The sequence below is a fragment of the Crocuta crocuta genome, unplaced genomic scaffold, assembly GCF_008692635.1.
Source record: "Crocuta crocuta isolate KB4526 unplaced genomic scaffold, BGI_CrCroc_1.0 scaffold30, whole genome shotgun sequence".
NCBI lineage: Eukaryota > Metazoa > Chordata > Mammalia > Carnivora > Hyaenidae > Crocuta > Crocuta crocuta.
The window spans coordinates 5,338,104-5,355,427 of NW_027528345.1; the positions used below are offsets into that span (position 1 = coordinate 5,338,104).

General features: G+C 36.5%; 1 protein-coding gene across 3 annotated transcripts in view; it reads left to right on the top strand.

The window, feature by feature from the left end:
• TMEM117 (transmembrane protein 117) overlaps positions 1-17,324 on the top strand; it is a 454,418-nt gene that overhangs the window by 372,984 nt on the left and 64,110 nt on the right. For all 3 annotated transcript variants that reach the window (XM_077753237.1, XM_077753238.1, XM_077753239.1), the window contains one exon: positions 288-447. In XM_077753237.1, coding sequence (XP_077609363.1) covers positions 288-447 — 160 coding nt within the window. The remainder of the gene's footprint in view (positions 1-287; positions 448-17,324) is intronic.

A 17,324-nucleotide genomic window follows, 5' to 3' on the forward strand; every position in this document is an offset into this window, starting at 1 on the left:
TTGGGACCCATATTGCACTACCCAAGGCCATTTGTAATGTTTTTGTTAATTATTTGTCCTAAAATCATTACCTTAATGTTCTTAAGGGAAAATCTTGGGATAGATGCTATCATACCTTTTGCTAATTGCTTTTGGAAGAAAGCACTTAATTTACTTCTTTGTTCATCTTCATTTTGGTGACTATGCCTTGGCAAAGGGTACTTGGCAAAAGGTAGACATTTGATAAAGCTCAGATTACACAAACTCTTCACTGTCTATGGTTTTAATGAGCATCTTGTTCCTTGCAGGACGGTTCTCTTTACTCTCACTTCTGTGGTTGTACTTGTCATTACCACTGACTGGATCAGCTGGGACAAACTGAATCGGGGATTTTTGCCCAGTGATGAAGTTTCCAGAGCATTCCTGGCTTCTTTCATCTTGGTCTTTGACCTCCTTATTGTAATGCAGGTAAGTGTCCTTGTATTTCCCTTCTCTCACTGAAATGCTCTGTGCTTTGTTCTCAGTATAACAAACACTGTATGTAGAGTGAAAGGCTCCATAAAGGTAGAGAAAGAAGTACATCCTTTACAGTTGCTATTAACAGGGGCTTTTCTGATCATAGCTGTAGCAGTTTTACTGGGAGGATAAGCCAACTGGGCTTTTGTGAAAGTAGCACCAAAAATTCATTGTATGAACATTCCAAGGTGGACCCTGAGAAACCATACAGCATCGTGGTGTTTTCTGCCAAGGCTTCAGGGAAAAAAAATAAGGCAAAGCAACAACAAAAAACCCTGTCATTTAGTAAATGAAAAGCTGCAGAGATGAGGATGATATAAAGCCAGCAAAGCAGGGATAAGCAATTGCCAAAGCAACTCAGGGTTTTATAAGCGGTTGAAATGGAATGATGTAAAAATGCTTTTTCTGGTTATGGAAATTATCACTTTCTTTCAGTACCCACTAGAGATCATTGCATTTTCATGTAAACAATATTTCTGCCCTGCTCAGCAACAGATTGTTTGTATAATAGCATTGCGCTAACCAGTGCTACTCATGTAATCTTCTGCTGTGAGTGCTTTGGGGTCTTAGGAATGTTCCTTTGAATGAGGCCGAAAGAAACATTAACTATTTCTTGGCACTTTATTTTGCTCATTAAATGTCCTTCCACTTGCCACACATCCTCATACTGATTTTATAAGGCAATTTTGGATTTTCCCTCCTGAGACATTGTAAGTTACCAGAACACAGACCACAATTGCTGAAGGGAAGGTAAACGCCATTGTGTGCCAGATTTATGTGAGATTTCACAAGATCGCAGATTGGTTTTCTTATTTTAGAGGCAAAGAGAACCCTTTATAAGTGATATTCTGTAGTGTCTTAAAAGAGAATAATGGTTTGTTGTTGTTGTTGCTACATAATATAGCTCAGGCGTTAGGTTCAAGATGGTTCCTGGAATATATTTCTATTTTAATGAATAACCGTTTAAAATATGTTATCAATTTAAAAAATGATGTAAAATTGAATGCTCATCTCATCTAAAAATTGATGTATTTCTTTTTCATTTCCTGTGGGATAGTTTAGCATAGTGGAGAAAATAAGAAAACATTGGTGGGCTCCATATCTGTCTTTTACTTGCTGTAAGACCTCCTCTGGATATTTATAAAATCAAATTCATAGCACTAAATAGTGTATTATGCATTACTTATTCAGAGGCTGGGTTTTTTTTTTTTATGTTTATTTCTTTTGAGAGAGAGTACACATAAGTGGGGGAGGGGCAGAGAGAGAGGGAGAGAGAATCCCAAGCAGGCTCCACACTGTCAGTACAGAGCCCAACATGGGGCTGGTCCCAGGAGCCAGGAGATCATGACCTAAGCTGAAATCAAAAGTTGGTTGCTTAGCTGACTGAGCCACCCAGGTGCCCCTCAGAGGCTGTTTTTATCTTCTTTCATCTGACACTCCTAAAGGATATATTTCCTTATGTAAAATATCTGCTTTTGCCAAATGGCCTACCTCTTTGAACCCATTTTAGAGTCAAAAGTATTAGTAACTGAATAGACCGCTCACCTTTGGATTTGTTTAAATTTGTATACGTGAAAGCATAAATTTCCTGATTTTTGTACTATTATCAATCACCTTCTACCCTCTTTATATCTTTTTAATTATTCTTCCAATAAGGTCACTAAGATCAGGGACTTGAAGTGGGGAAATGTAACATTACAATTTACAGATATTATGGAATCACTCAAAAAGTACTTAATAAGGAGAGATGGAAGAAAGGAAGGATAATAAAAATTTATATATGTAGAGTCAGCAGGATTGGGAAGGGGAAAGCATTCTAGATGAAGGAAATGGCATGAAAATGTGGTCAATAAAGTGCTGAAGTGTTCAGAGAGTAGCCAGAGCACCACTGGACTGACAATGTATAGTTTGTGCTGAGGAATCTATCAGTTTGGATGATTTTGGTCACAAGTAACAATAACCCTGCCAAGCTAGCTTAATCACGGGNATACTGTATTGTAAGGATGTTATACAGAATTAAAGAGGAGGGATGCAGTTACATTTTAGGGACACATGAAAGCAGAGACTAAAGTGCACCAGGGAGCCCAGACCTAGCTTTTATTCTTCATCTCTCATCCTCCCCCGCCTTCTGTTTCCTTCTCTTTTCTTACTGCAAAGAAACTATCTCAGCTTCCCAGTTCACATGGAAGGAAATGGCCACAGCCAGCATCTCAAAGGGAGACGACTCTCTAGTTGTCAGGCCTAATTCTGGATTCCTGGGGAAATGATTGTAAGGATTGGATTGTCCCGCACCCATCAGTGAAAAGACTGGGGGCAAGGCAGTTCCACAGAAAAGCAGGGGGACTCTGGGCCTCAAAAGCTAAATTACTTGATGTCTAGTATGAAGGAAAGTCCAGAAAGAGGCCCAAGAGTTAGGGCCCTTAACTCCTTTTCTCTTCCAATACTGAGTCAGTGAACAAGCCCTGTTGATTTTTCTTTTGCTGTCTTTTGTGACCTAAGCCTTTCTTCTCATTTCTCTACTTCTGTTCAGTCCCAAGTCTCCTCCCTACTATTGTAAAATAATCCCCTATGCAAACTTCTGCTTCCAGATGCCCCCTTGTCCCACACACTCTGCGCAGCTCAGGCTCATAAACTTCCGATCTGAAATGCCACGTTGTACTTGCCTCTTCTCAGCCAGAGATACCTCAGTGAGGACTCCGAGAGCATGTTCTCAGTGCCCTTCACCATCTGGCCTTGCTGTGTTTTCTCACATGTATGTGATGCTGTAGCTCTAGGCCAGACCGACCTATGCTGTAGATCTACCACAGACCAAAGGGCTTGCTGTTTGGCCCTCGACCACAGCACACTTATTTCAGGGTGTCTGTAAGCCTCTTTGGCTCCCCAGATGTCTCTCCTCCTGCTCTGGTCATCTAGACACTACCACTGAGGACCATTCCAACTCCCCCTCGTGAAAACCATGTGACTCCTTCCTCCTTGGAACTCCTGCAGCACTTTTCACTTGGACAGCAAATCACCATTTTACTTTTTTCCTGCTCTTTGGAGCAGGAACCATAGCTTATAACTCCGTGTCCCTGGAGTTTCCCTAGCACAGAGCCTTCCGTGGGCAGCAGTACGCCCAGAGTAATAACTCTTGATGAGGATAAAGAAGTGACATTTCAGCACTGACTCTCATGCAAACTCTGCCCCCCTTTGGGAGCATCATGTTGAAGTTTCAGGAACTAGTGCATGTGGTAAAATAAACAGAGCCTCAGAAGGTAAATGTATTCAAGGCATTTACAGATATATAGTACAATATCCTACAAGTCCATAACCAACTAAAGTGTGATCTACTTCATTCTAGATTTACATATTTCAGACAAAAGAAACATAGAAAAGTAGCAAAATTAGTGGAAATGGAGGGAATAATTCCACTAAATGATTTTTTCTCATTGGACTTTTTTAAGTGATTTTAAAAGCAATTGACACTAGACTTTTCTAATCGTAGAAAAATTCAACTTAAACTATCAAAAGGTATTTTAATGTTTGGTAAGAAGAAAAGAAAAAAAGAAACCCTTAGAATTTGACAGTACTTCTATAAAGATTTTATCTTAACAAAGTTAGTAGGTTAATTCTGAAAATTTTCAGTGAAAATATAAATATTTATTTTTATGAATGTTTATTAAATAGGATTTTCTAAATTTATTGTGTAAACAATTTGATGCATCACCTCTTTCTGCAGTTCTAGTACAGACCCTAGAACTAGGGCATAAACAGATGTCAGTAAAATACAACACGTGGCTCATATAAATCACACACTTCTACAGAATATGAGAAGTAAATTATAAAAAACACTTCTCTCTGGGTAAATCTTATCTCAAAATCTGTTTAATATTTATAATTTTGCCATTTGGTTTTTATATTCCTTTAGCTCATTTAATGAGTATTTAATTTGCAGTTATGTCCCACCCATTCTTCTCTTGTTAGATGAAGGAAAGATATATCTAAGATATGTAAGAGTTAAACATATAATGTATTGTAGAATAATCAAAGAAAAAACGTGTCATAGAAGTCCACTTGCCCAGAATAAAGAGAAAGACAGAGATCAGTGTAGACAGTATAGTATGACAAAACTTCAAAACAGAGAGTAGAAGGGCAAGCAGCTTGAATTTGAGAAAGGAAAACAATGAACAAGAAAATTTTCTCCAGCTGAGAGTAGTATCGTAATCATCACAGTAAGAACTTAGTGCTGATCTACTAAGTTCAGAAAACATTTATGAATTCTATTTATTTTTATTTTTGAGGAACCTCCATACTGTTTTCCACAGTAAGTTGTACCAATTTACATTCCCACCAACAGTGTATGAGGATTCCGTTTTCTCCACATCTTTACCAACAATTGTTATTTCTTGTCTTCTTGATTCTAGCCATTCTGACAGGTGTAAGGTGATATCTTACTGTGGTTTTGATGTGCATATCCCTGATGATTATTGAAATTAAAAACAGAAATACCATATAATCCAATAATTCCCCCATGAGGTATTTATCCAAAGAAAATGAAAATACTAATTTGAAAAGATATATGTACTTCTGTGTTTATTTCAGCATTACATACAATAGCCACAATATGGAAACACCCAAGTGTCTATAGATAAATGAATGAATAAAGAAGGTGTAGTGTGAATACAGAATATTACTCAGTTGTGAAAAAGGATGAGATCTTGCCATTTGCAACCTCATGAATAGACCAGGAGGGTATTATGTTAAGTGAAATAAGTAAGAGAGATAAAGACAAATACCATATTATTTCATTTAATGTGGAATGTGGAATCTAAGAAACACAACAAAGGGGAAAAAACAAAAAGTAGAATTAGATCTATAAATACAAAGAGCAAACTTATGGTTGTCAGAAAGGAGGGGGCAGGCAATGAGCAAAATTGGTGAAGGGGAGTGGGAGATAGAGGCTTCCATTTATAGAATAAATAAGTCACAGGAATAAAAATATAGCATAGGTAATATAGTCAGTAATATTATAACAACATTGTATGGTGACAGATGACAGCCACACTTGTGATAAGGCTAATATACATATAGAGTTGTTGAATCACTATGTTGTGTACCTGAGAGAAAATGTAACATTGTACATCAACTATACCCAAATTAAAACAAATAAAAAGCCAAACTCATAGAAACAGAGAGTAGAATGGTGGTTGCCAGGTGTTGAAAATAGGGAGAGGTTGGCAAAAGGGCACAAACTTCTAGTTTTAAGATGAATAAGTTCTGAGGATGTAACATATAACATGGTGACTCTAGTTAAAAATACTATCTTGTATACTTGCAATTTGCTAAGAGAGTACAGTTCAAGCCTTCTCATTTAAAAAAATTAAACTATGTGAGGTAATGGATATGTTGATTAACTTGATTGTGGGGCTCATTTCACTACATATGTATATTAAAATCATCATGTTTTATACTTTAAATATATTACAATTTTCTTTGTCAGTTAAACCTCAATACAGTTGGAAAAATACCTAGTGATAAAGATTGTGACAAACAAAACAAAACATTTGCAAATTAATTCCTACTGTATGTCATATCAGGTGCTAGAGACACAGGACAGTGGGAAAGGAAATAAAAATTCAATGACACAGTCCACAGGCATTTGTGATCACAAGGGAATTCATAATTTAATAGAGTAAAGACATTTGAAGAAACTGCTTAGAAAAATTATTCAGTGAAAAAGTAAACATTCCTACCTTTGCCACTTTTATTTTTTTTATAATGAATGTGTTTTTATTTTTATTTTTTTATTTTTATTTTTTTACACAGAGATAAATCTGATATATTTTCTTCAAATATATTTTATGTGTTATTTTACATTTGCATTTTTCTTACAAAATTCGAAGTCATGCTATGCATTTTTGTTTTCTGATTTTTTTTTTCTACTTAGAATTTTATTTTACCTTTGCCACTTTTAAAATTTATCTTCCCTGACATCCTAGACCTAGTTGCTGATGTGATAAGTCTTTAAATATAAAATATATATAATATTATATAATATTGTATAAATATATAAAATATAAAGCTTTAAAATAAAGGGGCTTTCTCTTTATAAGATAGAGAACGTTCTATACTGTTTTAACTAGACAGGAAGAGAAAGAATGAAAGAAGAAAGGGAGAGGAAGAGAAGAAAGAACTAAAGAGAGTAGGGAAGGGATATGGGGAGAGGGAGGAGAGGTGTGAAGCCAGAAAGATGGGTATAGGTGGGGATGACTTGAGGAGCCAGTAAAATTCTCCACTGTGGATGGTGGGTGGAGTTGATGGGATGAAGCAATGGCAATGACCATGGAGACTGATTAAGTTATATCTGTTGTTAAGTTTCCATTAATTCTCTGTCCCTTCTGAATGCTTTATATAACTGAACACTAGGGGATTAGTGTAGGGAATATTAAAAGCTGTCAAGTTCTACACCTGGATCAATGCAGTCTAGCATTGAGATAGCATCAGCTGAACAAAGTGCCCAGGAGGCAGAAGAAGCTATGAGAAGATAAATTTCTAGGAATTTATAGGTAAGAATAGAGAGGTTTTGCCTTGAACTTCTCTTTAATATCCTCTAGAAGGCTTCTCTTATCACCTTCTGTGTGGGTATTCCTTTGATTTAGTTATATAAGTAGATTCATAATATAAAATATATTACATATGTAGTATCAGCTTTATATGCTTCAAGGAGATGAAAGAAGTCTTCTAGAAGAGAAGCTTTTAAAGTGAAGATAAAAGATTCAAAGATTACATTTTGGTGAGTCCTTACACTGTTGATACATGTTATCAACACTTCTCTTGAAATTTATCTATATACCTACCTAGTACCTTCATCCTTTGTATCTACATCCTTCCTCTAGCATGTGGGCCCCTCAAGGAGAAGAGGTATGTTTTTTCAATGTTTTCATTCCCACAGCTTGCTCATGTTCAATGCATTGCAGTTTTACCATAAGTATTTGCTGAATGAAAGAATAAATAAATGAATGATCATAGCATTATTTCAGGAAAGCCAAATAACATGAGATTTTTCAAGAAGCCAAATGTTTACCAACAGCAGGAGAATGAGCTATCAATAATATTAAATTAGGTCATTTTCATTGAGTTATCATTTTACTGTAATTAAATATCCATATAAAAATCTGAACAAACTGCTCAGTTAAGTGTTAAAAAGGACTCTTTGGTCTAGTTTGAAAAACACTTAGAGAAAAGTGATATTTCCTGAAAAGTAATTCCTAATGCACTGAAAAAATAATTATGAAAATTGCATTCTACAAACATTTCACTTTGTAACCTCTAAAAATGTGCTTGTTTTCTGTTTTGTGTATGGTTCTCAGAAGTAGGTTGACTAGTTTAAAAAAAGACATTTTGACTTTTGGTGGACTTTATTTCAAAACTCCAGTAACCTGAGTTCAGTAGGGCACTTCTTTTGAGGTCATAGCTGTTTAAAATGGAATCAATCACTTTAGAACATAGGGCAGAGCAACAAGCATGACCCAATTTTAATTAAATAGCTATGGTGTTTTGACAAGTTGGCATATATTTTCTGGACAAGTTGTTCTGACTGATTTTGTTTATAGGCTACTTAGAAAGAAAGGGCTGTTTAAATGTCTGACCACCAGTCTTAACATGTCCTTCAGCTTTGGGGATACGTTATAGAACTTTTTTCAAAGTACTTTAAACTCGCTTTCACAATCATTTTACATCTTCATTTTTCTTACTCAAAGGTTACACACCTACTTGAAAACACAGTAATGGCAATTTCTGTCCCAGATGATGACATGGAATAAGGGCTTATAATTTAAGTAATTCCTGGATTAACTATAAATGCCTACTGTCTTCACAATATGTGTCTAAGAGGTTGAATCTCCCTTTTATTTACTGTCACCATTTTGTATTTCTGGCATCACCTGATCTAGTAGGAAGACAGAATATTCCAGGAAAATCATGGAGAATCTCTGTATATTTATAAATAGTCCCAGGGACTAGCTTCCAAATAGTGGACAGATGCTTTATGGTAAGTCACATCCATGCATCATAGGAGAGTCCCCCCAAGTGGGCACTTGGCAGGAGGTGCCAGAGAACATGTCTTAGTAGGTGATCTGTAGTATCCAGAAAATTTGGCAGAAGATAACAGATAAGCTGGAGTTACCAGGCAAACAAATTTTAGGGTCCAATCATGGGTACTGGAGTGATAAACACACTCACTTGAAAATGAAACTAATAGTCTGGTTAAATATGATGTAGATCACAGTTTTGAAACAGGCAGGAAGTTCTATGAGGGATTATTGTTGAGTAGGTAAGATCAGTCAAGTCTTTAAGGATAATGTGGGAAGAATGGTACTTGAAGGAATTATAATATTTGGTTAAGCAAGTGGAAAGTAGAGAAATTCAAGTTTTATCCCAATTTAAATGCTTTAGTCTCCAAGGTACTTTTTTTTAAGAGAGCTAAGACATGTCTAAAAAAAACTGGGAAAATATAAATTCCATATTGTTGACCATGAGCAGTAATATTTTCAAAGCCACATGGAGGCAGCAAGATAGAACTCTTTCCAATTTGTATTTTTTAATGGATGCATCATTGTTTTCAGGTTCCAGGGAATTATTAGTAACTGATAATCACCCTGAAATGTTCCAGCCCCCATCTTCACCCCCATCTTTGTATGTGTATCATGTTTGGCCCTGGAAGTCACATGTAGCAGTTACCACCTGTCATTGCACCACTTGTATAGAATAAAAAGTACAATGTTGAAGACACACATTCTTCCATTTGATCAGGCTCCCAGCTCCTCTGGGGTCTGTTTCAAACTCAGAGTGTGGTTATACTTCAAGTCAGATATGGATAGGTGTTACTAAACTTGCACTCTACTGACAGACATTCATGTCAAATATCCTGTCCCCAGATGAGATGATCTAATACTCTGTAGCTATTTTTAAAAATTAATTTATGTATTCTGAGGGGGAGGGCAGAAAGAGAGAGAGGCAGAGAGAGAGGAGAATTCAAGAATCCCAAGCAGACTCCATCTTGACCTAGGGATTGAACTCATGAACCATGAGATCATAACCTGAGCTGAAACTAAGAGTCAAATGCTTAACCAACTGAGCCACCCAGGTGCCTCACTTTGTAGTTATTCTTTTTATTTATTTATTTATTTATTTATTTATTTATTTATTTATTTATTTATTTATTTATTTATNCCATGAGTTCTTCTATTAAGTTTTTAAGATACAATGATAGAGCTAAAGAATAAATTTAAAAAGAAATGTTGTAGGCAATGAGACATCATGAAAGCCAGTACAACAATCCCCGCTAATTCAGAACACTTATTTTATCGTATTTTTTTAATGTTTTATTTATTTCTGAGAGAGAGACAGCATGAACAGGGGAGGGCCAGAGAGAGGGAGACACAGAATCCGAAACAGGCTCCAGGGTATGAGCTAGCTGTCAGCACAGAGCCTGACGCAGGGCTCAAACCCACAAACCGTAAGATTATGACCTGAGCCGAAGTCGGACGCTTAACCGACTAAGCCACCTAGGTGCCCCAGAACATTTATTTTTAATTCATACCTAAAATAAGAAATGAACGGCCATTTTTAGACACGTTTTAAAATATTTTAGAATACTAGCATTTTAGAATAGGACGAACATTTTTGGTCATATGATCACATCCTGATTTCACAACTGAAGACCAGGAAGGTTTGGTAACTTGCCTCAGGTCATAGTCAGTGGTTGCACCCAGTCTAGAATTTGGATCTTCCAAATCCCAGCCCAGTACTCTCTGACAGATAATTTTTGAGTAAAAGGTCCATTAACTCTGGAGTTGGACAACCAAGAGGAGCCTTGGGCAAATGTGCAACAAGTGGCTCAAAGTCCAGTGTAGTGTACTTAGACTAAGGATGGGTCCAATACTAGAAGACCATGGTAAGAACCTTCCACAGTAGAAATGAAGAACAAGCTACTAAGAGGGGAAGAATGCTGTTATTGGAAACACACTAGCCCCAAAAGAATTCAGGATGGAAGGAGAAAGGAAGCAGAAAGAAAAATAAAAAGCTATAATTCACTAAGCATTTACTACATGCCGAGCACAATCCTGGATGCTTAGACACACTGTATGCTATTTAATCTTCTCAACCTCCCTACAAGATTGATATGATTATCTCTAATTTTTAAAACTAGAAAAATGAGAATTGCTCACAGTACACAAACAGAGCCTGGATTCAGCAAAATGAGGATTAGGAAAACGGATCTGTGTGACTCCAAAGTCCATACTTTTCCCTTACCTTATAGTATTGTGTATATCTAATTAAATAGTATATACAATGACCACAACAGAGCACTTGCTAGGTGGCAGGAAGCTTAGTGAATGATGGAAACACTTTTGCAGTGTACTAGAAGCAAGACTCTACATGGCAGTGGGACCGTGTTTAAGTCACTTCATTTGTAGGAATCCATACTCTCATCTATAGCATGACACTTTTTCATGTCCCATACTCTATGATTTTTGACTGTTAAATTAAAAGGCAGTTGAAATATGGAATTTTCATATATCTAAATTATATTATTTGGATAGAAGAAAACTATTAATTTAGTTGTAAAAAAGTTTCAGAGTTATGCCTTGAATTACAATGAATCATTCTGGGTTGTTTGATTTTAGCTAAACGAGACTATTATAATGTGATAATGGAGTCTGAGTAACAATGCATTATAGCCATAATCTGCTGTTAGAAATCTTTGTTAATGGGGTGATTCTCATCCCTACCTGATCAGAAGAATCACAAAAACTCTTACAAAGATGTGACTTCTCTGGCTATAGGAACATTGTTGGAAGTTTCTGGTTTAGTAAATGTGCACTGGTGCCTGGGAATTACTATGTATTACAGATGATTCTTGTGACCATGCCTTAGAGTCAACTGTGTACTGGTTAAAAAGGCAGATTCTTGGGTTTTCCTTTTAAATCTAGTGGTATCAGAATCACTAGGGAATTTGATTTGTGAATATGAGTCTTTATTTAGCCCAAATGTGATTTCTCTGAACTCCCTATTCTAAGGCAACACACTGGTAATTAGTCAGTGTTTATTATTGCTTGATTCAGGTGGCTATACATAAAAGAACCCCAAGAAAATTACAAATTACCAGATGGTACTTGGAATTTATTACATTTGATGAATTTTGGGGAGTTGTTCAGAATTATGCATTTCTCCTATCATTCCTGTGGTGCATATTGTGAAAAGCTGAACAATAAAACCAAATATGTATCTGGTGCATTTTTTCTAATTTTTTATGAAAATATATTTTATAAATATCCCTTTGCAGAAAAATGCATTAATGTCTAAGATGCTTATCATTTATTTAAACTTCGTTTGATTTCAGTAGCTGAATCCTGAACATTTATTTGCAAGTTGAATAAGATCTAAAATATAAGCATAGCATAAAACCAAAGAAGTATATATGTCTCTGTTCTATAACAGAATGACTTTACACACAAAAATATGTCTGGGAAAAAATTAAAATTTGTTGTTTATAATTCTTGTCATTCCTTTCTGGGACTTCTGAAGTTGGTGCCAAGAAATGTCTCTCTCCCCCCTCCCCCNCCTGCCCATGAAATAGGACAGTAGGAACCGGGGGTCAGAAGGAGTTGTTATGGGGGGAAAGAGAGAGAAGGCATAGAGGTGACAGCTGCAACAGCTAATATAACTTGAAAAAGGGAGGGCTTTTTTTTTTTTTTAGGAGTTTTGCTTTATAATATGCAATGTTATAATTCTACATACAACTTCCTAAGAAAATTTCAATTTTAAAAAAATTGTCTCCAATCATTTTGGCATTCTTCGCCTTCACTTCCTATCCTTGTCTTTTGATTCTGATGGGTTTCTGGGCAAGATTCTGGGGAAGGACAAGGTCCTGGAGGCCAAGGTATATTCCAGTTACACAAATATGAACATTAGTGGGTCCTTACATGAAATGATTGTGTGTAGAATTAAGTCTGGTGGATCCATTCACTTTATCTTATGACTGTCTCTTGACTCAGCATTCTAAGTCTTTACAAGCTCAAAGCTAAAGTATATATCTCTTTCTTTTCAATCCAGTTTGTCAAATCCCTATCCTATAACAACTCCTTAAACATCCTATAAACAATCCCTTAAAGTATCCCCTAAGAGCCTGTCCTATTTTCCTTTATCTTTTCATCCCAGCTATTTTTCCAAGGCTGTTTTCATCCACTGTCATAACTTCAAGTCCTCCTTAGGTGCTGGTCCTTCTCAAATCCAAATGCCTCTGCTCACTTTCATGCCTGGATATCTAACTGGCAACTAGCTATTTCTGCCTAGATGTTCCCTGGGCTTCTCTGGTTCATCATGTTTAAAATCAACGTATCATGATTTTTATCTACTCTGTCACTCAAGCCAAAAAACCTGGGAGATATCCAAGATTTCTTTCTTTCATCTGTGTTATAGTCAATTGCCAGGCTTATACATTCTTCTTGCCAAGTATCTCTTGAATCTGTTTCTCGGTAAGACCCTAATAACCTCTATTTAGTTTAGGTTACCATCAACTTTTACTTATAGGAGTATGATTTGTTTCTCTTCTTTTATTCTTACCCATTTGTCCAAAGTAATCTTTTTAACATGAAAATCTGATCCTTAAAATTCTTCAGATAGAAATTCTTTTGCATGCCATATTATCCTATTCTGTTATCTAGCCCATGGCCAGCTGGTGGCCTCTTCCTGGTCATCTTCCTTCCTTTCTTTCCCCATCCCCATCCCCACCCTTTACATCTTATATACTCCATTAAAATGTTGAAATACCAGTTGGTTACTCAGGTCATAATGCCTTGGTACTGGCGATAATAGGGCTTCTCAGTGTGCACGCATGGCTATCTTCAGCCATCATTCAGACTTCAGCTTAAGTGCTACCCTTTCTGTGAAGCCTCCTCTGACTCTCTCAGACAAACGTAAGTGATTCATTTTTTATACGTTCATAGCAATGTTTATAAATGTCAATTATAGGGGCACCTGGGTAGCTTAGTCTGTTGTGCATCCAACTCTTGGTTTCGGCTCAAGTCACAATCTCACAGTTTGTGAGTCTGAGTCTCAGCTGGGCCCCAAAGCTGGCAGTGTGGAGCCTGCTTGGGATTCTCTCTGTCTCTCTCTCTCTGTCTCACTCTTGCTCTCGCTCTCGTTCTCACTCTTGCTCTCTCCCCCCACTCTTGTTGTCTCTGTCTCTTTCAAAAATAAATAAACTTTTAAATAGATAGATATATAGATAGATAGATGTTGATTATAATTATTCCCCTGATGTATTGCATTTATTTGTTTGCAAGTATATACCTATCTCACTGAAAAGTCATGAGAATTACATGAAATAGTTCAGATCAAATACAGAGAATATGCAACAGATGTTGCTTAAACTGACATTGGGATTCAATAATCATATTTGGAATATTTTTTAAATGTTTATTTTTGAGAAAGAGAGAATAGGGAAGGGGCAGAGAGAGAGGGAGACAGAATTTGAAGCAGGCTCCAGGTTCTGAACTGTCAGCACCGAGCCTGATGTGGGGCTCGAATACACCGACCATGAGAGCATGACCTGAGATGAAGTCAGACACTTAACCAACTGAGCCAGTCAGATGCCCCAATAATCATATTTTACATGAAAGATTTTAGAATATTTCCAAATAGGAGGAATTTTATATTTATAAATTTATATTTATATTGATCAGACATTGAAAAGTTTGCCAGGGGGCTTTTCAGAGGGCTTATTTAAGGTCCTGTTGACAGTGGACAATTTATGAATGGAATTTGGTGTAGGTTCTAGAAATGTTTATCAGCGATTCAATTTTCTTTATATTTTGCAAATCACAACCATTGTAGACCCAGAGTACAGTTTCTGTTCTGACTTTACTATGTATTTCCCTGAGCCTAGTGTTTGCTCAGGGAAACTCTTCTAGTTGAAACTGGTGTCCTCTATGACTGCCATCAGCGCGCTCCTACAGGAGCGTCACCATGCAATGAGGTCAGGGAGTGGTAAAATTTGGGGCTATGATTGCTCCTTCCTGTACTATGAAGTGGGAGAAGAATATTCTGATTACAAAGTCGTAAGGAAGAAGTTCTGAGCATGGCAGACCCTGTTGTATTTCTCTTAATACCTAGAAAAAGAGGAAAAGTAAGAATATTACAACAGAGCTTTGCCTTACCTTCTCACCACCTACTAAGAGAGATGAGACTTCCCTCAGAGGTGTTTCCTTGTTGAGGGAGGGACAGAGGATTGTAATCACTGACTTCACATTAGGGATAAAAAATTCTATTGTGATGGGAGAGAGCAAATGAATTAAAAATTTAAAAGCCAATAATACTAAGTTCAGTCATATAGAGTTTGTGATACTTTATTAATTTATAAAATAGCAGCCATCTATTTTCAACTGCAAATTACTCAATATTAATAATAACATAAGGGTGTCACATGTCTTGCTATAGAATCACTCAAGGGTTTAAACTTAGCAGCAAATGTGCCTTTAAGTATATATTTACTATGTTTTCATAATAAAGTAATAAAAATTATGGTTCTTTTGATGAAGAGAAGAATAATATTTGTAGGGCTTAACAATATCAGTGAAAGAACTTGAAACAAGGACTATCATAAAATGAGATTTTTCTGCCTGGGAAAATCTCTAGCCATATGACCTGGGGAGATAATGAACTATAACAAGGGCATAATGTGATTAGAATTAAATGAGTGATTTATATCAGACAAGCCTTGTCATGGAGAAGGCACTGAAGTTATCACTTCAGTATGGTCCAGGTGTTAGTTCTGTCTGCATTTGCATAGTTAGTGGCTCTGAAGCATTTTCTATCTGACCTCCAAGGTTCTCTGGGTAATTCAATGTGTATTTTGTGAGATTGACCCAATAAGATAAATATTTAAATGAATAATGGAATTTTTTAAAATTACTGATTCCCAGCGATCTGGCATGTTTAGGCATCCTCACTATTTTAGTTCAAATTCATGGGAGGCTTCATCTTGTAAAAAAATGGCTTTCTCATCCTTAATCTCTCAGGATAAATCTGATATGTTTTTTAATGTCTTAGAAAGTTATTCCCATCTCTGAGTAGACTGTAACTTGCTTATAAGGTCAGAAAGAGTAAATCATCACCACTAAACTTGAGGGGCAAGGGCCAGTATAAATATTTTTCTTTTGAAATATGTTTTAAAACTATCTACATAAAAGGAACTTGCAAATATGACTAGTATATAACTACAGTTCCATGATGCATAGTAACCTACAGGGACATTTTAGCATCAACCTGCCAGAAAGTTTGTAGCAATATATAATACACATCACCAGCAGTGACTGAAAATACCTGGTGTGGTAAAGAGCATGACATGATGCCTCTCTCACAGATCTATATCCTAATCCCTGGAACCTGCAAATATGTGAAGTTACATGGCAAAGGGAAATTAAGGTTTCGAGTCAGCTGACCCCCAGATATGGAGATTCTCCTGGATTATCCAGGAGCAGCCAATATAAGTATAAAGATCTTTAAGAGAGGGAGAGAGTGGCGGAGGAGGACAAGAGGTAGCAGCATGAGAAAGCTAGCTTGAAGGCCGACCAAGAGGGCTGGAAGTCAGGAAGTGCGGGTGGCGCCTAGCATCACTACGAGGACAGAGAAACAAATTCTTCCTCTGAGTCTTCAGAAGGAATGTTACTCTGCCAGCATCTTGATTTAGTTCAATACAAGCCGTTTTGAACATCTGACTTCTAGACCTAAGTTAATACGTTTGTATTGTCTATGGCTGTAAGTTTGTGTTAATTGGCTACAGCAGTAATAGGAAACGAATACATCCGAATTTCTTCACATTTGCTGACACAGGGTATTATTGATCGTTCACATCTTTTCTATCCTAATAGTCAAAAATACTTTATTGGTCCTTGATTTTTCGTTATTAGTTAAGTTGAGCTTATTTCCTTCTGTTAGATCCTTGATGAATATTGAAATTGCTTTACGAACATCCAGCTCATGGACTGAACCTATTTAATTATTGAAGTTTTAGTGTTTTTTTTTTTTCCGTACTCCTTTATTTTGACCATTAAATATCATTTTTTGCTGTTGGTGTCTTAACACAAAACTTAACACTAAGTTTTTATGAGGAATTTATGGTGACTTCTTTTTTTAATGTTTATTTATTATTTTTAAGAGGGGGGGCATGAATGAGGGAGGGAGAGAGAGGGGGAGGGACAGAGGATCTGAGGCAAGCTCTGCACTGACAGTAGCAAGCCTAATGTAGGGCTCAAACTCACAAACCATGAGATCATTACCTGAGCTGATGTCAGATGTTCAACTGATTGAGCCACACAGGTGCCCCTAGGAATTATGGTGACTTGTTATAAAATAAACAAGCTTTTTCAGCATAACTAGAGATGATCACATGCTTCCTTTCAGTATGGATTCTACTTTAACCTATTAATGTAATAAACTATGAAAATAGGTTTCTTACCTTCACCCATTCTTTTGTCACTGCAGCATATCCCACTTCATGGTACTTCATTATTATTTAGTAAACTGCTGAATTCAGTTTTGCATCTATATTTATGAAAGAGATGCACGTACCCATTTATTCCTGCTCATTTCTTTCAAGGTTATGTTGGTTTTACCAGTTAATCGAAATCCTCTGTCTTTGCTCTGGTCTGGAATCATTTCAACATATGGGAGTTATTTGTGGAACACTGACTGTTCCGTGCCCTGTTACACATGGTCTTTCCCTACTCTGTTATATTATGTCAGTAAATTTCAAGGTATTTAGAAAGAAAAGGCAAATAAATAGA